The sequence below is a fragment of the Hyposmocoma kahamanoa genome, unplaced genomic scaffold (assembly GCF_003589595.1).
Source record: "Hyposmocoma kahamanoa isolate Upper Pololo Valley unplaced genomic scaffold, ASM358959v1 190, whole genome shotgun sequence".
In the NCBI taxonomy this organism is placed as follows: domain Eukaryota; kingdom Metazoa; phylum Arthropoda; class Insecta; order Lepidoptera; family Cosmopterigidae; genus Hyposmocoma; species Hyposmocoma kahamanoa.
Window position 1 is genome coordinate 1,941,873 of NW_020653718.1, and position 22,793 is coordinate 1,964,665.

Sequence of the window (22,793 nt, forward strand, 5' to 3'; positions counted from 1 at the left end):
GAAGTTGTGAAAATTACTAATAAAAAATTATGAATGATATTAATTCTTAATGAATTGAATTCAACAGTGATTTGTCAATGATTTGTAGATTTCAAGTAGCGTTGGTTAATGAGTGGTAACATAAATATGTAAAATAACTACTGTTTTGTGATTAAAAAACAACGGCGCTGCTACAAATTTACGTCGTCCTAATTTTTTCGATGTAACAGAATCCCCAAATGCACAATCCATCTAATTGTACAGTTACTATTACATTTTTTTGTATTAAAGTATATTAATATTGTCAGCTCTTTCTCTCAGTTTGATCTAAGTACGTATTGGTGTCAATGTTTGCCAAAATAAACTATTGTTACATTGAATATTTCGTATTCAGTTGACTGTAAAATTATGAATTTATACCCATTGTGTCTGAAGTTTAAATTTTCAATAGTGGATTTTTACATCTTATGTACTATTGCTCAATGCAGAACATACAATTTCGTATAGTAAAATATGTATTTTATAAGATATTTCATCGGGAATTGTGCAATTACGCGTAACTGGCATTGGATTAGGAGTTTCCATTTCGGTAATTTAGTGGTCAAATCCGATACGCGTAAATGTCATGGCAACCAAATTAGCGTGAATTACGGGAATGCATTGTTATGTCCGGAGATAATATAAAATTATGCTTACTGTGCAAATATGAAAGTCGTAACCATTGAAATAACAAACCCGTAAAATTTCGTTTAGTGCAGGTACTCGCCTTTCACCAATACTACATACGCGGATTTGTACTATTTCCGTCGAGTGTCGATACCAGAAGTATTAATTAATGTAAGGGACAAACTACCGTTTTTCCAAAGCAAAAAAAGATTTAATTTTTTTAAATCCGTCGGTAACTTTTTACTGTCTGCTCCAATTTTGATTGTATCTAGAGCAAAGTTTCTTAAAATTTCGTCTTCTTTCATGCTATAAACGAAAGGTTTAGGAATGCCCATGCCAACCGTCGTGCACAGTATAAGCAGTAAGAGAAATAGAAAATTATACGGTTTACACATAAAATATTAGCAACGTAAAGCACAACTAAATATCTTTTTTTAATGTAAGGGACATGCTATATTTTAAACCACGACACAAACACGGGTATTCCTAAATTTGTATTCCTTAATAATACCAATCGATACAGCGCGAACTTTCCAATCAAATGATATATGTAACTCATTTTCGACAAAATGTCCGTTACGTTGATTGATACTTCTGGTATCGATATCTTATTAGAGAATATTTTAAGTATTAAAGTCGTAACAGCGTCATTTTTATCGTTGACTGTTTTTGATGGCTATTTTTTCTCTCTTCCAAAATTGTTCATATCTGTCATCTAACAAAATTTTACTACAATTTATTTAACAACGATGGTTCTCTGTGTTCATTCAAAACTCAGTAGCAGAGCTTAGTTATATTTTGAAGACCTTATTGTATTTGCAATGTTAAATTAACTTGAAAAAAACCATTGACTTCGATGTGACAAACGTCGTTTATTGAATGTACGAAACGTACAAATTTATGCAAAAATGAATCTTTAGATAATGGAGATAGATTTATGCTAAAACTTTAAATATTATTTTTTAACCTGTAGCGAGCACGGGCGAAAAAAATGGCAATCTCGCGCGCCTTTCTTTCGTCTAGTTATATAACAAGTTATAGTTTCTATACACAATTTATTATTTTTGTTACTTGTACGTTCTTAAATACTGTAAGGCTTTTCTTTTCGACTATACGCGAGTTGAATTTTGTTAATTGTTCTTTTAATTATACTATTTAGTTAACGATCGCCAGTTTTATGAGGTATAATAACAATGGTAGCAATAACTTTAGTTAATTTGTTTTTATGCAAACGACAAAAGTACTTTTTTTTTCAAATAAGTCATTTCATTAATTAACCGGCAATCTATCTCACCACCGCACTACATGTCTTTCAACCCTGAGGTTGGCGAAATCGTCGCGCAAAACGACGGAGCCGTAGATAAAAAAGTTTGAAGTTGAAAAGAGTAATGTGTTGTGTCTGGCAAATTCTCGACGAGTACGTACGTATTATTAGGGACGTCTTTAACCTATTGGAGGCCCTGGAAACTTTAATGAGGCCCCTACAACTATGATATAATGGGACTGTTTTATTAACAACAAGCAAAAATAGTAGGCAAAAAAAAAATCTACATTTATTCTACTATTATTTATTTAATTATTCAGGCAAAGTAACTCTTGTGCGAGTCACTGTATCGTGTGCCGCATTAGAGCAAATACCTGGTATGAGATTTGAAAGTTTTTTCAGAATGTACAAAAAGTGTACTTTAGAATATAGTAAATAAAATGTTGTTTGCAGTTCGCATTTAAATTGGACAAATTATACCTCTCTCCGTTGCTAAATAACTCTAATAAAATATTTAAACAAGTTTTGCTTTAACAAACATTTGTTGACTTATAATTTGTAACAATGCGTAGGCGATAGTCACAGATCAGCTTGAAAATCTCGAAGCAAAAAAAGCTGATGTATTATTATATATTTATAGTCAAAATTATCGGTTGATTTGCGGATGAATAACATTTTATCGTTTATTAAAACAAGTATTATAGGTTATCGGTTGGTGGCAGGAATTAGGGGGCCTCATGAATCGCAGGTCCCTGGGCACTAAATAGGTACCTGCATATTGTCCATAAAGTTAAATCGTCGACATGCATGTCTCATTGTCGTCATCATCAACTCATTATAAGTCCAGTGCTGGGCACAGGGCTTATCTAAGGATAGGGTTTTGGCCGGCTTCTCTAGTCCCGGGTTGGGTTTTCTTCACACGGTTTCTAAAGATAGTGATATCTTCGAAATGGAGATTTCATCATGATATTTTCTTTCTCTGTTAGCGAGAGGTATTGCCACTAAACATCTATAAATGTGCGTAACTTAGATAATTAAAGACATAGATCATTCTCACATACAGTCAGTACAGTCTGATGACCTCTGCGATCAACTGGCTTGCATACCGATTTTCATGGTGTCGCCATTTCGATTCATCTAATGAACACTAACTAATTTAAAGTATTTGTCTATTCTGCTTTTATTTTGTTTCTTTTTTTTACAAAATCCGTTTTTTTATTTTTTTTCGAATTTAGTTTTTTTGTTTCTTTATATTTTTTTTCCACAAAATTCGGGGAGCGTAATATTAGTAAATAAAATAAAGCTGTTTACATTAAAAACAGAAAATGACCAAAAAATTAACTTGGTTTAGGTCGTTGAAGATAGCGAACTTTGAAATTCGATCCCCACCGGGTCAATGAAGAAAAATTAGCTTTTCTATATTGTCTCAAGTTTGGGTGTTTGTTGTATCGTCGTTGTTTCCGATTTACGTAACACAAGTGCTCTAATTACTTTCTTTGGAATCAGAGCAACGTACGTGATCCTGTCTTATATTTATTTATTTTATTTATTTATATAAATTGAGATGGCATGACGTAGTGTACGAGGAAAATAATGTTTTAGTATATACTTGATTTAGCCATCTCGCGTGAATAATTTGAATTTAGACGATAACTATTTAACTATGATATTATGAGAGATAAAAAGATGCTTTGTGAACGTGGAATCGAGGGTTACGTTATAAAAATGGTTTAAAAGCAAAAATCAATTAAATAGGTATTATAATAAAGTGCAAGATAACCAATTACCCTGGCAATTGATAGTTAAGGGGTAGGGTTACGCCCAGACTGGAACCGATTTAGAAAAGTTCGTTTCCGGAAGTGGTTCTGCCGGTAATCGAACTATCTCTTCATCTATCGTCTTTTATAACGCTGCGCCACTGAGGTCGATCTACTTATAATTAAACATCGAAGCAAATTAATATGTTCGTATCAATTAAAAAACAATAAATACCACTGCAACTGACTCCACTTTTGAATTTAATTTTCAAATCAAATAACAATAAAAATCACCTTATCAGTACATTTTGTATTCAAAACAAACTATGCGGATTCTACCCACCACGACAAATGGTACAATTATTTCAACCTCACCTCTTGTAGTGACATTGTTCCTGTAAGATCACTCTCTGACACACTGACACAAATATCTTATCATTTCCACAATATAATTTGTCATTCTCAACATAAACATGTCACCACACTTAAATTTGTTCACATTTGTTTTATCAAATCCACATTTAAGATAAAATTTATGATCGAAATTCGTTAATTAACAATGTTTGTTAAAATCGGAACGTGAAAATGAATTTAAATCACGAGCGCGTTCGAACGACCACGAAGTTCCGAAATGACTGACCGAGCTTCAAATTCAAATTGAAATTGAATGCGGAATTCAAAATTTCAGGAACATCGCTAATGGAGTCATGGTCACGGTCCAAGGCCAAGCACATTGTATGCAGTTCTACTTTATCGCCTAATAATCAAATGGAATTATGCATACGGTTGATTAAAAGTTGGCTGCAACAACGTTGATGTCACACGTTTCGGCCTTGTGTTTTCGCGCGCGTGGCTTACTTTTCGAATTGTATTATTTGTTTTAAAGATTGTCGTTCAGGATTTTCATAAATTCTAGAGATCGTTTCGAGTTTTGTTCGTTCTTTTCGCGAGTGTTATAATAATAATATTTATTAGACTGTGGAGACGTCCGCACGCAAGGACGTACACCGAACGACTGCCGACCGGGCGCTGTTATCACGGTCTTATCAGTTCATTAGGTGTTTTGTTCATGAACGTGTTTTCGTTCATTACCAACGCTTATCGCGAGTTTTCTATTCGCATTTCGCTAATCAAAGGTTAGAATGGAGATATCTTATTTTGTTAACCTTGTGTATTCGTTTTTCTGTTAATTTTAGTGCGACGGGCGCAGTGGCAATGCCTCTGAGTGGCATTGCAATTATTATGGACAGGCGCGTCGGTTACCGCCAGGCTGCACAATTTTGTTCATCCCGTCAGCTAGTATCACAAAAAAGATAAACCGAAAAAAGTGAAATTATTGCTGAAAGTGTCAACATAGATTTAATTAAATACATACTCGTAATATTCGGTACGGCTGCACTCAACGAGTAGTGTTAAGTTTGTTCATTGTAAAAAGTACTTTTTACGTTACATTTGTGTAAATAGTTTAAGGTTTATTTGCTGTATAAAGTATTACGCTAATTTGTTCTAATAGTTAGAGTTGTTAGAGAAGATTTGTGCCCAGTATTAATACAGGTGATGTAAAGACGACTTAAAAACATATACATCTATAACCACCGTTCATTTTTTCTTTAAACTAATAACAAAATTCCCAAATATCAAGTAACTGTATAGTATAAACAAACATGCGGGCGTGAGAATGTTTGCTAGATTATTATGTTAATTAGAAAACAATGTTTAGAACGCTTCATTGTATTATAGACGAACTGACGTCTATTTCTTGGGCAAAATCGTCCTTCACTTTGGCTGAGATTTATAAACGAACTTTGACTAAGCAAAAATGTTTAAGCAAGCGATTTAAGCAAGTTCTTCCATTGGCTTACAAATAAATGGACGACGGGTCTAATACAAAAACCACGAAAAAAATGTCCCAAGTCAACCTATTCGAAATTTAAATTGTAATGTCATCGCAGTATCGCGCTGTCAGTAGAACAAATGAAGACTAAAGCGGAGTGTCGCGCTCTGTATACGATTTTAGCGCCTTACAAGTGCGGACACTTTTTAGCGCGGACCCGACGTCCATATAATTGTAAGTCAATGAGTTCTTCGTATTTACAAATTGGACTTTGTCTAAGACTAAGGCGAGGTATTTCAAGAATTTAGATTTTAGGAAGTGAGGTGTAGGGGGTTACATCTCGCGTTTCGCAATCCACGCGGTGTAAAAGAACAGACTGAGAAAATTGATCTGACGTCGACAAGCGCCGGTTGTCGACTGACGGGGCAGCGGGTGGCGCGGCGTAACGTAAAACCGGTAGATAGTTTGTAATATTTGGGATAAACGTGAATTTAATAATTAATAGGCCTTCAGTTGGAAACAAAAATTTTGCAAGTTCTAAGTAACACTTAAAAAGAAATATCTACATATAAAAATTATCTCGTAAATTCGTTTTCTATCTCGTACATTCGTTACAAATTATAACTAAAATATAAACTATATTCCGCCAATATAATTGTAAGAACAGTATGCGACACGTGCTATTTTGTAAGCGAACATTCCATTTTTAAAATATAAATAAGTAAATTATAATTATAATTATACTATTATTTGTAATGTAAATTCAATTTAATTTAATTCTTAATTATTTACTTCATAATAATAATAATAATAATAATAATAATTTTCAGTTAATAAAAATCAATTAAATTGTTATGTAATTTAATGCAATAACTAATGTTAAATTTATTAATGGGTATATATAAATAAAGAAACATTTTTTAAAATTATTTATTACTATTTGTAGTATACTTCCATTACATCTTATGCATAACATTTAAGGGCAAAGTGCGTCGACCGGGCGCGGTCACTTAGTCAAGTCTGCTATGTATGACTCACTCTATGAAACGACAAGTTGTTTTACATTTCCATCGCAATATACGTTTATCGTAGGCTAGGCTTCTCATAATTGCACAAGTAGAATTTTACCCTGTTATCAAGCCAACCATCTGAAGTTTATACACATATGCCATGATTTAGACGAGAACAATGGCTATCTGACAACACTGACTTACAATTATATGCACGTCGGGTTCGCGCTAAAAAGTGTCGGAACTTATAGGGCGTTAAAATCGTATACAGAGCGTCATTCACGCTCTAGTCTTCGTTTGTTCGACTGACAGCGAAGCAAGCAAAATTAGACAGTACTGCGATGACAATTTAAATTCAACGTTTTAGCTTTTTCATATTCCTTTAAATGTCACTACGTTTAAATAGGTTGACTTGGGACATTTTTTTCGCGGTTTTTGTATTAGACCCGTCGTCCATTTATCTGTAAGTAAATGTCTGACAAACAGTTCCGGGGTGCAGTCTTAATTTAATTTGCGTCTAGTCTTTAATGTTGTTTTTGAATATATATTATATTATAACGGAAATTATTTTATTTTTGTGTAATATCAAGTGACGGGACGGACAAGTCGTGCGCCTCATGGTAAGCTACAGCCTGTCCTTAGCAGTTGCAGTGTCACTTAGAGCTTTAAATCCCAAAGATCTGAGGGGCACTGCCACTGCGCCCGTCACCCTGAGACATAAGTTGACAAGTCCCGTGTGCCTGTAATTTCACCATTATCACCCTTACTAAATGTGTAAATGTGATGCTCCCATTAAGAAATAAGTAACGTGGCAGAACTGCCCTGGACGAACTCTTTCACAAGGAGCTATTTCTATTTCTATTCTATAACATTATATTCTACGGCAAAAATGTCGTTAAAAACCATTGACTTACAATTATATGGACGTCGGGTACGCGCTAAAAAGTGTCCGAACTTATAGGGCGTTAAAATCGTATACAGAGCGTCATTCACGCTTAAGTCTTCGTTTGTTCGACTGACAGCGAAGCAAGCAAAATTAGACAGTACTGCGATGACATTACAATTTAAAATTCAACGTTTTAGCTTTTTCATATTCCTTTCCATGTCACTACGTTTAAATAGGTTGACTTGGGACATTTTTTCGTGGTTTTTGTATTAGACCCGTCGTCCATTTATTTGTAAGTCAATGTTAAAAACCAAAAACTAAGATCTGTAACAAACACATAGGAAAATTCGTAAGGTCTATTGGTTCGTGTCGTCGCCTAATTCGCAGAGCATCTGGCACGGATTGCATGAGGGACCCTATTCCAAACTACAGTTACAATAGGTTATTGACTTCGCTATTTGGGGTATACGAAAAGAGCCTCCTCGCACGACGTACCATTCCTTTCTTGTACCTACATCTGGCGCACCCCGAGTACGCCGATTGGTAAAATCTTTCACCACAGTGGCAAGCATTATTCAGTTAAATGTTCCATTCGGATTCGTATACGATATCGTTATCCAACAGCTTTTACGGAGTTAGTCGGTGAAAAAGATTATAAGAAAAATAAAAATTGTTTTATATACATTTTAAGACTTTATAGGCCTAAAATATAGGAATGAACAAAATCCAGACTTTATTCAAAATAACAAGAAATGTCCATATTAATTCTTGCTTTGTAAACAATAGGACGTTCGGTAACTGATTTTCGATAACTGTGTTCAGGGGGCCTACTATGAGCTTATAAGCCAGCCAGCCAAGTTCCTTACAATTCACTTGAAGTGGTAAAACTGAATTGCTTAAATTCGTATCATGACCTACACAAAGTTGAACGGGAATGGCATGACAGGATGAGTTTTACTTTTTAAACGGTAATTATTGTCTCTGGCTGGCTAGCTGACATCTAACAAGAGCGAGATGGAACTACATACTAAATCATATGAAAGAAATAGACAGATGTATTGTCATGGGAGCGTTCAAGCAGTATTAACCGATTGTATTGAAAATGAGAATAAACACATTTTTTTATTAATTTTATTATTGATTATACTTACAACGTTGTTTTGTAATATCGGCAACTTTTCAATCATGCTTGCATTTGTCGTACGACAAAATTACATGTCATGCCTAGTCTTTATCATTGAAATTAATAAGGTGAGTTTGTAATTAGATAAATAATTGGAACGTATCTTGTATTCCTACATTTTCATTGATTGCATTTATAGTAAAATTTGGCACTATTTAAAAGTTTTAAAAAAACGCTCAATAGTTAATAGTATTTATTTGATCCTATAAAGATAACAAATAATTATGAAATTGAAAATATAATAAAACTTAAATGAAATTTCTTAAAAATGTAACAAAGCCTAAAAGAAGTTAGTCACGGAGTAACTTTTTTTGAATTTGCTTATTTTTACAGATGAGGCCGCCACTTGCATGGCAAATAGCATGTCATGATATGATTTTGCTATGAAAGAAAAGGTGAACGGATTTCGAATGGGGAACGTAAACTGGACAGTGAATTGTTTTTGTGAGGTCATAGTACGAATTTGACAGGCAATCCGACTTACAGGCTCAAATAGGATTGCTCTAAGAACTCATAGTAGGCCCCCTGAATAATGTTTGTAGCGTTTGCTGGTCGAGAAATTCGAGTAATCGTGGAGTGACTTTCGGTTCGGTTTCGAATACGATAGTTTGACGTTAGATTCGGGTACTGTGAATAAAAATTAAAAGAAAACGTACAATATCAAATTGAATCGGTCTGAATCGACCCCCAGGCCCTATAAACAATAGCCTAGTATAAAACATAGCCTAATAGCTCCCCTTATAAGGAGATAGACAAAAAGATACACAAAAATCTGTACATGTACGTATTTAAGCACCTTGTATGCTCTTTAACGGTAAAAGTAACGTTAACGTATTTGCACATCACTTGACCGCGAAATTTCGCTTGCAAATACGCAAATTGGGTGTTTTTGTGCAAACTCAGCGCAGATTTGTTATTTTAACGGTTAAAATTTCAAAGTTCTTTAATGAAAGATTAATTTTTATGATATTGCCTCTTCGTAATTTTTGATTTCTCAAAATAAGTAACATTCGAAAGTATAATATTGATTTTATTGAATACTATGCTTTACAACCATGCTAATTATACATTTATTTATTGTGACATTACTCCGCTCTAGTCATTGACTTACAATTATATGGACGTCGAGTCCGCGCTAAAAAGTGTCCGAACTTATAGGGCGTTAAAATCGTACACAGAGCGTCATTCACGCTTTAGTCTTCGTTTGTTCGACTGACAGCGAAGCAAGCAAAATTAGACAGTACTGCGATGACATTACAATTTAAATTCAACGTTTTAGCTTTTTCATATTCCTTTACATGTCACTACGTTTAAATAGGTTGACTTGGGACATTTTTTTCGTGGTTTTTGTATTAGACCCGTCGTCCCTTTATTTGTAAGTCAATGACTATAGTCTGTCTTTTTTGAAGACGGAGTAAAATGACAGTTCATTTTTTTTTAATTTATTAAGGCTTTGGCAAAGCCATCAGCCTAAACATGAAGTTTAATTATGTTTCTGTAAATATGGCCGCCACAAAGAGGGTAGGCAATTTGAGGCGGCGTGCTTGGATTGACTCGGGATTCCTTAAAACGGGCCGATACGGGTATTTTAGTTCGAGATTCGTATAATTTCGCGTTTTAATCTTCGATTAAGGCACAATAGCACTATCCTATTCCACTTTAAACTAGATTTCACAAAATAATTGAAAGTCGAAATAAAAACGACACTTTTCCCTCCAAAAGGTCCAGAGCGAATCATGACAGTTCATGTGCAAAAGTGTTGTCCGCTTGCAAGCATCTAGTGATTGCAGTTGATAAATATTATACCGACTATCGACTGAATATTGGTCACGCTTATGGAATAAATAACCGAACTTGTTACATTTGAATTATCCTCGACCCATTTTTTATCCAATTACTGAGCATAAGTTCATTTGAATTGTCAATTGTTGTAAATTCATACATACGTACAGAGTATTTAGAACTATGTTTATGAAAAATACAAAGAGGAGACGTATTTAAAAATGTTTCATTTTAATTCAATATAGGTAATAAAATCCGGCTATTTTTGTTAAAATGTATATCAATAATATTGATCTGGATACTAGTAGGCCAACTGTCAAAATAAGAATAAAGAAGGCAATAATGCAAATAATTTGATATTTTACTATTATTCTTGTGTATCAATATTTTTCATGAAAATATTACCAAGCCTCTTAATGTAAATTACATTTTACTTTGCTTCTTATCTTGTTTTTGTTTGTCCTTGTGTGCACAAAAATAATTATTATTACGTACAGGTGACAGTCGAGCAGGACTGTCTTAATATCTTAGATCTTAATACGATTAGTATTTTAAATCGCAAAAAGGTCACTTAATTAACAATTAACATTGTGAATTGCATACAATTCATATAATGCAATTTATCTATTTGATAGTGTTCTGTGGAGGTACGTAAAATGGTTTAAAAATAGGAATTGCTTTTACGTCAAACAGCAGAGTACTCTCCGAATAATTGAACTTTTGTTCAAAATCCAGGACTCCGAATTTATCAGGCTTTATAGACTTAATAAAGGTATGTATCGTAAACCATATAGGACTGAACCTTAGCCTGATTTACATCCGCAAGGTGATAAGATCTTCTTGAGCATCGGTCAAAAAATTTACAACGACAGTTGTATTCAAATATTCTACACGATCGCTAGTTACAACTGTCCGTGTCAACTTATAATAAAGATACTTTACCACGAATTTACAGCGTTAAATAGTGGCTAACAATAGCGTCATATACTTGATAATGTTATACGGCAAATTGTGTCGCGGCCTTAGCGGCCACAAAAAAGAACTGTTAACATTTACATTGACAATGTAAAGTCACGGTAGAGGTACAGGATGCAGTGAAGTCTAGTCCTGGAACGCTGTATCAAGAAGGGTAGAAGCGAACTACGAGGTAAGTATTGTAGTCTTTTAAATTTAATTTTTACGTAAGTCGAACAATTCAAACGGTTTCAAATGTGACTTCTGACGTTGCTTTTTTCCAACCAATAATTATAACTTATAACTTTTTTTATAAAACAAAACCGACCCTAAAACTTTGTGGAAAAGTTACATCTATTTGCCAAGTTATATTCAAATCAGTTAATGGAAAGTGGGTGTAATCCAATCGGTATCGATTTTATCCCCAAATTTACCACCCTTAGACGGGGAATATTTTCTTCAAATTTGAACGGGACCACTATTGAAGTACCCCCTTTTCAACATAAAAAAACTTTTTTGAAGTCGGTTAAGAAGTTAATTGTATATGAAATTTCCAAAATTTACGTCGTATTTCGCTTGTAAATTGTTTCGTGCAAGTAAAATTTGTTTTAACAGCAAGCGTCACTTACCTTTGAAGTGGACAGGGCATCGTCGGGCCGTAAAAGGTGCAGGCGTCCTTCTTGGAACTCCGCAAAGGCGCGCACCGCAGCGGCAGCGTCTCGATAACGTTTCCATAGGTCTACGGCTTTGTGGTATCTGTGAACGAAACAAGGATTAGATTTCAAAAAGATTTATTTGCCTGGATAGATGTAGAACGATTTAAGAAAAAAATTTTAACTGGAACAAAAACGCTTTTACTTAACTTAGCCAATAAACCATTTGTATTTTCTTCATTAATACATTCTAAAACAACAATAGATTTATGAAAAATTAGACTTACTTCTCACACAGTTGTGTTAAATTATTGCAAGTGTGTTCGTAGGCTGCAGCAGCGTCGTCCAGTTCTCTTCTTAACTGCGCGGCTACGCTTGGCTCGGTTGACGCTTCCAGTGGAGCTGCAGCATCTTTCAACTCCCCGACTAGCTCACCGCTACGGCGGGTGAGCGATTCACTCAGCGTCTGCAAGAAATATTAAGAGGTCAAGCGGGCTATGGACAATGGACCGTTTAGTATTAACGTAAGTAAAGTTGAATCCAAATCTAAAGGGGGATTTGATGAGATGAGATTTATAGATAGAACTCATAGTGCAGTTGTGACAAAATAATTTGGAGTAATATTGATAACTTTGAGTACACCTGTAACTGTAACAATAATAGTACTGACCTCCAGTTTCTCTGTGGCTTTTAGCAGGCGGTCGTAGTCGACCTGTCCCTGGACAGTCAGTAGCTCGACCATGTAGTCAGCCTCCCTAACTGCCCCTTGCACCAACTCCAGTTGTCTTTCAAAACGCCTCCATAAGTGCACTTTGGCGCGAAGTCGGGCACTAAGGTCGTTAGCCGCCGCTTCCAGATCAGCGTGAGTCTCCTGAGATATGAAAATATATAATTAGGACTTCTAAGATATGCGCACATTATTAAAATTTTATTGTTCAGTGCAATATTCTTACCTGTAAAGCAGTGATATCCCGCTCAATGCCTATTGGTGAGACACATACCCTTAGGCTGATTGGTAGCGTATGCAACGCTTGCCTCAAAGCTAGGATATCCCTCCATTGCGCTGCCAGGTCTTCTAACAGTTTCTCACAGGACTCGGACGCTTTTTCCACTACGTCACTTCCAAGACGCTCTGCAGCCTCACACTCTTCGATAGTAAGACGAGCGCGACGTTGGCTCTTCTGACATTTTGCAATACCAGCTTGCACTTGTACGATTTTCTCTTTGAGCAACAGACTTCGTTCAAGCTCCTCAGCGATCTGATCATCTAAAATGCCTGATTGTGTCAACAGGGTCCCCATACGTTCAGATTCAGCTGTAGGAAGCAAACTCAGCCTACCAAGCTCGTTTTGTATTCTATCAATGCGGCTAGTCATAACTTGCAATCTTTCGATATAAAGATTCAGCTCATCTTCGCTCTTGATTACGCCTTTAAGGCTGTCTAGTATAGCACGAAGTTCTCGAAGTTCTTCTTCTAAGATGTTTAGTTTCTCGCCAGAAGAGACGTCACGATCGGAAATATTTTGAATAGCTGAAGCGTGAATGTTGTCTATTCTTGCAGCTAGATCACGCCACATGTCTTCGATTTTAGAGAAAAATTGTCTTTGAACCATTTCATCCGATATAGGAAGGATTTCTAAGGCTTTTTCAAATTGTACACCTGATTCGTTCTTTAAGTTGTTGTGAACTTCGTGTTGCGCTTTCAATTCCCAGAATCGACGCAGATTGCCGGTGGTAGTAATATTTTCTGGTGTTATATGTTCTAATTCTCTGTTAGCCGTTTTCATCCATCCTTCGATTCTGTCTATAAGGTGGTCGTACGTCAACCAGTTCTCTCTAAACGCGGTCAACCGAGTTAATCTGGAATCAACGTCTTCTTGCAATTTTAATAATACGTCAAGTGCAGTGGAACATGCAGTTTCTAATCCAGAACAGACAATAAGGCCTTGAAGACCTTCAGTAATGGATAATAGACGTAAGATCTTAGCATGATGATGTGAGACATCCATACTAATAGATTGGTATAAATTGATATATTGCTCGTGGTCCATTGAAGTGACGTTGGTTAAATCGGGAAGTCTTTGTTGGGCAACTCTCAGCCATTGATACTCTTCTTTCATTCCATGTTCTAGCATTGTCCATCTTGATGCTGCCATTGTCATTTGCTGAGCTCGACTTGCAGCTCTGTCTATTATAACTGTAGCTCTGTCATGAAGGGAGTTGTGTAAAGACGAGTATTTGGCCCTGGTTTCACTATCTAAATTATCTTCCAATGATTCTAAAATGGCTCTGCAATGGCTTAAGTTTACAAAGAATTTTCTATGCTTTTGAATTTCTTCATGTAAATGATCCAGGTTGGACACAATAATCTTTCCGTCTAAAAGTGCTTCAGCAACATCAGTGATTTGTCCGAAATCTTGCAAAGTTTGTTCGTATTCCTCTGCCAAAGACGTAAGTTGCAAAAGACGATCTCGTTCTGTATTTATTATGTTCTCAACCTGTTTGGTGTCATCTTCGCAAGAGTATAGTACCGTTGGACATTCTCGTTTTGGATTTGCTTCAACAAGAATACGGAATCTTCTAAATAGTTTGTTAACCTCATTTAAGTTGTCCATATTTTCTGATTCTATATTATCAAGTTTATCCAATTTCTGTTGAGTGGGAATGTCAGATAGTATAGTGTCATCTACGGAAGACTTAACTTTATCTACAGAACGATTGAGCTTCTCTGTGTCCTCTAAGAACTTGGCCCATTCGTTTTCAACTTCTTTGACTTTGACTGAACTTTGGTTGCTCAATGTATTTACTGCATCTATCTGTCGCGTTAATGTTTCAATCAATGTCGTGATTTCTTCACTTACTTCCGTTACCTCAATGATTTCTTTTAAATGTTGGATGTAGCTTTTAAGTGATTTCAAGCGTTCGCTTTCTTCGGTTGGTTTTGATCCAGAAGCAGTTTCGCGCTGAATTTTATATTGAATTTCTTCTAGCCAAATTGAGATAGTTTCAATTATCATAATAACACTCTTATCAATTCTTCTTGGATCGTTACTTTCAGTCGCATTCCTTACTTCATCAAGCTCTTTGTTTATGACGAGTTCGTATGACTTATCCACTGTTAGTCCTTGCAGTGCTACAGCCATAAACTCATCAGCGGCACCCTTCTGGGATTCAGTAACAGATTGCGTTCGCTTCTCTAAAGCCTTGAGCAATCTTGCCTTTTCAGATTTTTGCGGGAAAACTATCTTGCTTGGAGAGGGTGACTTAGATTTCGACCTTTGAACAACATCGGAATATGTTAACTTGTGTTGTTCAGCAACGTAGTTTTCCTGTCTTGGTGAAATAGGACTAGCCAGTTGTGAAATACCCTCATCTATAGAGGAGATGTCTTGGCAAGACAGATCATCACTCGTCGGCGTCTCTGATAGAGACAATTCCCTGGTGATAAGATCCGAAAGACTTTCAGGTGACTGTACCGGAGAGTCGGTCTTTTTCTTAGACTTCAGTTTTTTGTACTTTTGTTTCTCAGTAATGACAGTTTGTGGTCGTTGCCTTTCACTTTCAATAAATTCGGTAGTCGCTTCAGGAATGGAAATTTGAGCTCGCAGGTGCACCTCATAAGGTTCATCTGTCGATGTTGATATTGAATCATCTCTAGGCGACGTCTGCTGGGCGCCATCTACAGTAATAATTTCACTTCTAGTGAGATCAATTGGAGGCATAGATATTGGTCCTTCCGATCTTGGTGAAGTCTGTTGTGTACTATCAGCAGTAACAACCTCTTTTATAACTTCTGGTTGAAGTACTGGTGTGATCTCTTTCGGTATGGGCGATGTTTGTTGAGTGCTATCGACTGTTATGACATCTGTTTTGGTAATGTCTAGTTCAGGAAGTGAAGGCTTTTCAAGATCAATTTTCTCTTCAGTTACAGGTACAGTCACAGGTTGTAGCGTTTCGGATTGTGTATAAGAGCTCACCAGAGGAACTACGTGAGTCTGAATGCTTATCTCCGTCCGCTCCTTCTCCTCAATAGGCGTAGTAGATGTTTCCTGGTCTGCGATTTCTTGCTTGATTGTTTGAATATCACTTTCTGTTGTTTCGATAATCATTTCAGTACTTTTTTCATCCTTTTGCACTTCAGGCAATGGAGACGTTTGTATTTCTCTAGATTCTGTAATAGTAACGGGCGTTGGTGGTTTCTTATGCTTTACTTCTAATTCTTCAATGGGTGAAGTTTGCGAGAACTTTTCTTCCGGAGTATAAATATCTTGCGGAACAACCTGAGTAGTCATTTCTGTTTGAATTATGGGTTCTGGACTTGCGGATTTGCTAGTCTGCATCTGTGAATCAGATTTCTCAATTTTTTCTACGAGTGTTACTTCTTCAAGTGTTTGAGTATGAGCTTCTTGTTCTTCAACAGGCGTTGTTTGAACCAAAGATTCTCTAATAGGAGTAGGAGACGTTTGTAACGCAGTTTCTGCAGTTTCTGGTCTGGGTATGTCTGGAATTTCTGCTGTAAACGTTTCTTGGACGATTTCAGGTGAGGTTTGTACAGAATATTCTTGGGTTGGTATTTCTTCCACGACTGGAACAGGATACGTAATAGTCGTGGGTATTTCTTTCTTGATTGTCTCAGGACTGCTTTGTACGCATTCTTCTATAATTTTTACTGTGCTTATATCAGATGTTTCACTCATTGTGTGGTAAGATTCATCTTTAGGGGAAGTTTCACCAATTTCACCTATCTTTGGGCTTTCTGGTTGAATTTCGGGTTCTAGTTCAAGTTCAACGTCTGGCGTTGATAATGGTTCGTTGGGAAGTTTTCTCTTCCCTTTCTTTGATTTGGATTTCTTTTGCTGAGTATTCTCAGCAATTTCAACAGGAGTAGAAATCGTAGTGTCGTCAGATTCCGCTGTAGTCAGTTTGGGGTAGGCGGTTTCGTCACTCACAGCGTACGCTTTTCGTTTCTTTTGTCTCTTCTTTTTGTCAGGGGCTGCTACTACATCTAATGATGCATCTTCGGGTTCATATCCCTTTTCTTCGGTCGTGTAATCCAATTCAGTAACTAGAGAATCTGGTTCTAGCTCTTGTAGTACTGGTTCTAAAACATCTCCTGTTGGTTTCGGAGATTCAATTGGGGGTGAAGTTGGTAACTCTACATAGTGACTCAAAGATGAGCTCTCTGTGCTTTTGTCCGTTTCGGTGAGTATTTCGGTTTCCATAGAATCGCCGGTTTCAAGTACTTTGTGTTTCTTCTTCTTTTTACTTCGTTTACGATCTTTTATTGATTCTTCAGGTGTTATTTCTGTTGGTCGTTGTTCCTTATCTAAAGGTTGAGACACTGGATCTTCAACTGAGTCAGTTATGATTTTTACGTCGCTTGGTAGATGGACGTTAACGTCCTTCTTGACAATAAATGGTTCATTTGATTCTAAGCCCTCAACTTTAATATCAAACTGTACTTTAGGTTCATCTTTGTGAGCTTCATCAGTTTTAGAAATAGACACAGAAATATCGACAGTTTGTATTAGTTTACTTTCATTCACAGGTTGTTGTACACCACGTAGATGAGTATCCTGACGTTCTGCTTCAAGCAGCAAGTTAATATCGTAAGCGTCTGGTTTAATTGGTTGTATAGTCTCCAAGGTCACCGATGGCATTATACAATGTTCAAGTTGTGGTTCTTTTTCAAGAGCTGGTATTATTTTGTCAATACTTTCTGTGGAACTTTGCAATTGAGGTTTAAATTGCTGAATATAAGATATCTGTGGTACGTCAGACACAATTGTTGCAACACCCTCTGTGACAATAGTTTCACTTTGTAAAGGCTCTATACCCACCGAATATAACTTCGGTGGTTTATCAGGAATGATTTCAGATCTCTCCTCAACTATATCTTTTAAAGGTATTACCGTTTCTTCGCTCGTAACATGCGATGGCTCTATAGGGTGCTGTTCAGAATGGATTAGTAAATTATCTTTTGCAGATTCTTGTTTAAGAAGTTCTTGCGTCTGTTCACTAATTTCCTTCTGTGGTATTATAACTACTGCTTCTGTTATTCTTTGTTCAGGTCGTGCAGCACTAACTACAATTTTAGTCATATTTTCGACTTCTTGAATCAATGGCACAATATCTTTATTTTCTATAGCTGTTTGAGACGCTTCTCGTTCGGGCACCTGTGCTACGTATGTCAGGCTGTCGATTTTACCAAAATCTAAGCTTTCATGTTTCTGGTCAGGTACTACAGTAGTTCCTGTATTTACTTGTTCATAAGTATCTTTGGAAACATCTGCAATAGGTGTTGGTGTTTTAACCATTGGTTCTTTTTCGACGGTTGTTTGAATAAATTCGAATGTATCTTTTGTTTTAACGGGTGAATGAATATCTGCAGCATGAATACTTTCTTTCTCTAAAAGTTGTTTAGTAAGTTCAAGAATACTAATTTCTTTTGCTTCAGGCATTTTAGTTATGTCCTTAGAAACAATGTCAATATCAACGTGTTGTTTGATTTCTTTATCCGGGGATGGTGTCTTGTCTTTCAGCTCTTCGGGCGATTTTCCTTTGAATATTTTAGACTCTAACATTTCAGTTATAGGAGTAGTTTTGGCTGTTGTCACTTTACCTGTAAGGGTAATTTTTTCAGCAGGAAATACAATTTCTTCCGCTGTTTGGGACTCAACATGCGCTTCGATAATTTCTTTTTCAGGAGACAGCGATTTAAGTTTCTCTACTATTTGTTTTGATTCTTGTTTGGTTTCTTCCCTCAGTTCCTCGTGTGGTATTGCAGGCTTAACCGGTTCTGGCTGCTTTTTGCGTTTTTTGTCTCTTTTCTTAGGTACAGGTTCTTCAAGTCCAGTTTTCAATGCTGCTGAATGATTGGATTCACTATCAATAAAACTTGTGGTAATGTCAGTAATTGTAGTTTCATTCACCGTATCAGGTGCAGGTGATGTTGTTATAGTGGCAGTTGTAATTGTTTCCGTTACTTTAGGTACGTCCTCTTGCATTGAGATTTTCGTCACAGCAGGCTCAGTTGCTGTGGTTTGTTGAACAATCTGTGTACCTACTTCAGCTCTCGTAGGTGCTTCAGCCAGTTCTGGTGTTCTATCTTTTTTAGTTTCAACGTCCTCTTTTGATTCTTTTTTACCCCTCTTGGACTTTTTTTCTCTTTTTTTAGCTACTGGCTCTTGATTTATTGGTTGAGTAAAAGCTACGTTATCGATTTCACTGCCAATTAATGCTGTTGTGGCATCAACCCCGTCTGTTTGTGACCTTACTGCAGGTACAAAAGAACTTTCAATCTGTTCTTTTGGTTTAACTTCGTGTATTTTACTTATATGTGCATCAATTTCTGCTATAATTGTAGAATCGGGAATGTATTCACCATCAGCGTCTTCAACCACTTGGTCGATAACATGTTCCTTGCCATCAATAAAATGGACATGCCGAATAATCCTTATACGTTTTGTCTCTATACCATCTTCCTGGAGAGTTTGTACTAGTTTGGGTTCTCCTATAAGTAGTTCTACTTCTTCTGGCTCTTCAATGACTTCTTCAGTAATGTGTTCTTTGCCGTTGATGATTTGAATATGTTTGATTATGCGTTTTCTATTTCTTGTCACTGTCATTTTGGTGGATGGGTCTTTTTGTGTTGTTGTTTTTGTGAGAATTTGTAGTTGTGGATTAGAAGTTTCTTTAGTTGTGACGGAATATGTGGATTGGTTAGGCATTTCCACTAACGCTTCTATCGATTCTTTTATTGCTTCGGCTTCAGGCTTAGCACGATCGGCAGTTGCTTCTATTTCAACTTCTTTTTCAATGGCAGTTTGTCCAATTTCTTGAGCAAAGTCCGGAACATTGTCAGAAACTGAAATGCTGTCCGATTCTTCATCTATGCTCTTAATTTTCTTTCGTTTTTTGTCCTTTCTCTTGTTTCGAACTGGTTCTTTTTGTAATGGTTCCTTAGTTTCAGGAGCTATCTGCTCGGCAATTGACATTTTAGGTAAAGGCGCTATTAATGAGGCAGCAGAATGATCTATTTCACTACCTATGAGTTTATTAGTAATATCAATTATGGTTGTATTCTTTTGAGGTTCTACAGGGGTATAAACTACTTCTTCTGTAGCAGGTGTTGCTTTCACAACTATTTCAATTGGTGTTGATTTTGGCACGTTTTTGGCATCCAGATTAAGTACAGGCACGTCCTTCGCATCCAGACTTAGTGTAGGTTCTTGTTTAGTTTCTACTATTTCACCTTTTTGCAATAATATTGGTTTAATAGTCTCAATGACAGTTTTCTGATTTAATGTATCTTCTACAGGTTCTTTCATAATGCTAGCAAACTCTTGGGAAATTTCAGAAATCTGCGGCGCACCTACTTGCACATCACTATCAGCATATGTTACTGTCGTCTCGGGTGTACATTCATCATCTGGTTCCTCTATAACTTGTTCAGTCACATGTTCCTTACCGTCGATTATTTGGACTTGGCGAATAATTCTTATGCGTTTTGTTTTTATATTTTGTTCTTGGATCGTGTGTTGAGAAACTTGAGGTTCTTCTTCTGTTATTTGTACATCATCGGGTTCCTCGATCACTTCTTCAGTAACATGTTCTTTACCGTCAATTATTTGAATATGTTTGATGATGCGTTTTCTAGTCCGTGTTACCTTTCTCGTGACTTTTGATACCACTGTAGCTATGTTAGCAGAGGATGACTCAAGGGTGGAATGAACAATACCTTCGCTTGTTATTTTGTACTGACCTTCTTGTGGTTCTTGTACTTCATATACCTGTCCGCCTTCTGATGGTAGCGTTTGGTATATTTCAGAAATTGTAAAAGTTTTTCGAGGAGTTGTTTCACGTTCTTGGGAAGTATGAATAACATTTTCAGACTTATCTATTTTTGGGGATTCGCCATGCATACTTTCTTGTTGAATTAATTCTTGCATTAATTCGTGTAAATCTGGTTTGTCGCTTGCTGTAGGTTCATTTGGTGGTTTTGAGTCCTGAGAAGATTCAAAAAGAGTTTCTTTTGGAGGTGAGTCATCAAGCTTGGGTGGTTTCTTCAGTGACTTATTATCTTTAGAAGGATCGCCTTTGTTATCAGGAAGTAGAGACGAAGGTGGTTGGTCGCCTTTATCTTGTGAGTCATCAATTTCTTCAAATAATACACCACCTTGATCTTTAACATTGATTGAAACCCTTGGAATCAGTTCTTCGTGAACCTCAACGTCAGGTTCTTCCACAATCTCTTCCGTTACATGCTCTTTGCCGTCTATTATAACAACCCGTCGTATTATGCGTCGTCGAGTGCAAATTATTCTTTTAGTAACTTGTTGAACCACAGCTGTTACGCTAGATGATGAAGTTTGAATTTGTGGCACTTCACCTTCAGCAATCTGGAGAATTTCTTCGGGTTTCATTCCTTGTTCCATTTTGATGACCATATCAGGTTTAGATGTGAACTCTTGAATAGTTACTTCACCACCTGGTAATCCAGATACAAGTTGCCCATCGTAAGTTTGATATTGAACATGTTGAACATCGCCGTCGCCTAAGGCAGTCGATGTCGATCCCTTATCTTTTTTTAAAATTACTTGCGAAAACGATTGCTCTTGTGGAATAACATTGCTTGCAAGAATTTGAGATCTTTGTTGTTGTGTTTGCACTAATTGCTGTCTGGTCACTAATGTTTTCCTAATTTTCTTAACAATAATTCGTTTTGTACCATCGGCGTCTACTACAACTTCAGTAGTTGTTTCATCGGGTTCAACCATTACGGTTTCGAAAGACTGCGGTAAACTATGGGTGATATTCAGTTGAGAATCTTTACCTGTATAGTCGTCTTTATAGTTCGCATCTACTAAAATAGATTTATCCTCAATTTTTTGTTCTCTGTAAATGGGACGACTAGCAATTTCAATAGTTTCGTGACCGTCAGTCATAAACTGTCTAACTTGGATGTTTTCAAGCAGTTCTCTATCTTCTAGATGTGGCTCAGTAGTTTGAATTTCTACATGCTGTGGAGCTGCAGCTGTTACTGCTACATCTTTTGTCGTTTCTATGTCAGGTTGACATATAACAGATTTATCCGACACGGAAGGAGCATCGGATATCAGACTTTTTCCTGTTTGCGTTTCAATCACAGCAGTTTGCTTGCTTTCTGGCACTTTGGCTGTGTCAACTATAGGTTTTTCCTTCAGCTCTGGCTCTAGGGCAAGACTCTTTCCAGTTTGAGTGTCTATAGTAACTGTATGTGCTTTGACAACTTGACTAGGTTTACTTTCTTGGACAGTAGGGACTTTATCTGATACTTCCCTCGGACTAACGACTTCTTCGGGCATAGACGTCGAATCAATGGTTCTGTCCGTCTGTGAAATATCCTCATCAGCGACTTCAGGCGCAGATCTAATCTGGATTAACACTTGCCTTAACCTTTCTATTTCTACAATGACTAGATTTTTCGTTTCCTGCAATGCGTTCTGCATTGCTTCCACTTTCTTTCTCAACGACTGATTAGATTCATCTTTACTTATCACGGTAATAGACTTCAGTAAAGTCTCATACTCCTCGTAGTCCCTGATGTAACGTTCGTAGATCTCGATATATTTAACGATGTCTTCCTCTACAATGACGTCGTAATGTTTGGTCGATTCATTGAGCTCATTGTTTATAGTTTCAAGCCACCGATCAAGTTTGGCAATTTTTTCTTTTTGTTTTTCGATCTCTTTTGATTCCCGAGCCATTTCTGCTTTGGCGTCCTGGAATTGTAGAAAAAAACGCTATGAAAAAAATGTTAGAAACTTGAAATAACGAAGTAAAC

At 36.5% G+C, this 22,793-nt stretch overlaps 1 protein-coding gene across 10 annotated transcripts in view; it reads right to left on the bottom strand.

The window, feature by feature from the left end:
• LOC113226358 (nesprin-1-like) overlaps positions 1 to 22,793 on the bottom strand; it is a 132,619-nt gene that overhangs the window by 28,955 nt on the left and 80,871 nt on the right. For 9 of the 10 annotated variants that reach the window (XM_026458952.1, XM_026458949.1, XM_026458954.1 and 6 more), the window contains 4 exons: positions 12,922 to 22,731; positions 12,639 to 12,839; positions 12,256 to 12,434; positions 11,945 to 12,071 (listed from right to left, as the gene is read on the bottom strand). In XM_026458952.1, coding sequence (XP_026314737.1) covers positions 11,945 to 12,071; positions 12,256 to 12,434; positions 12,639 to 12,839; positions 12,922 to 22,731 — 10,317 coding nt within the window. The remainder of the gene's footprint in view (positions 1 to 11,944; positions 12,072 to 12,255; positions 12,435 to 12,638; positions 12,840 to 12,921; positions 22,732 to 22,793) is intronic. The other variant, XM_026458957.1, reaches the window with a different exon arrangement.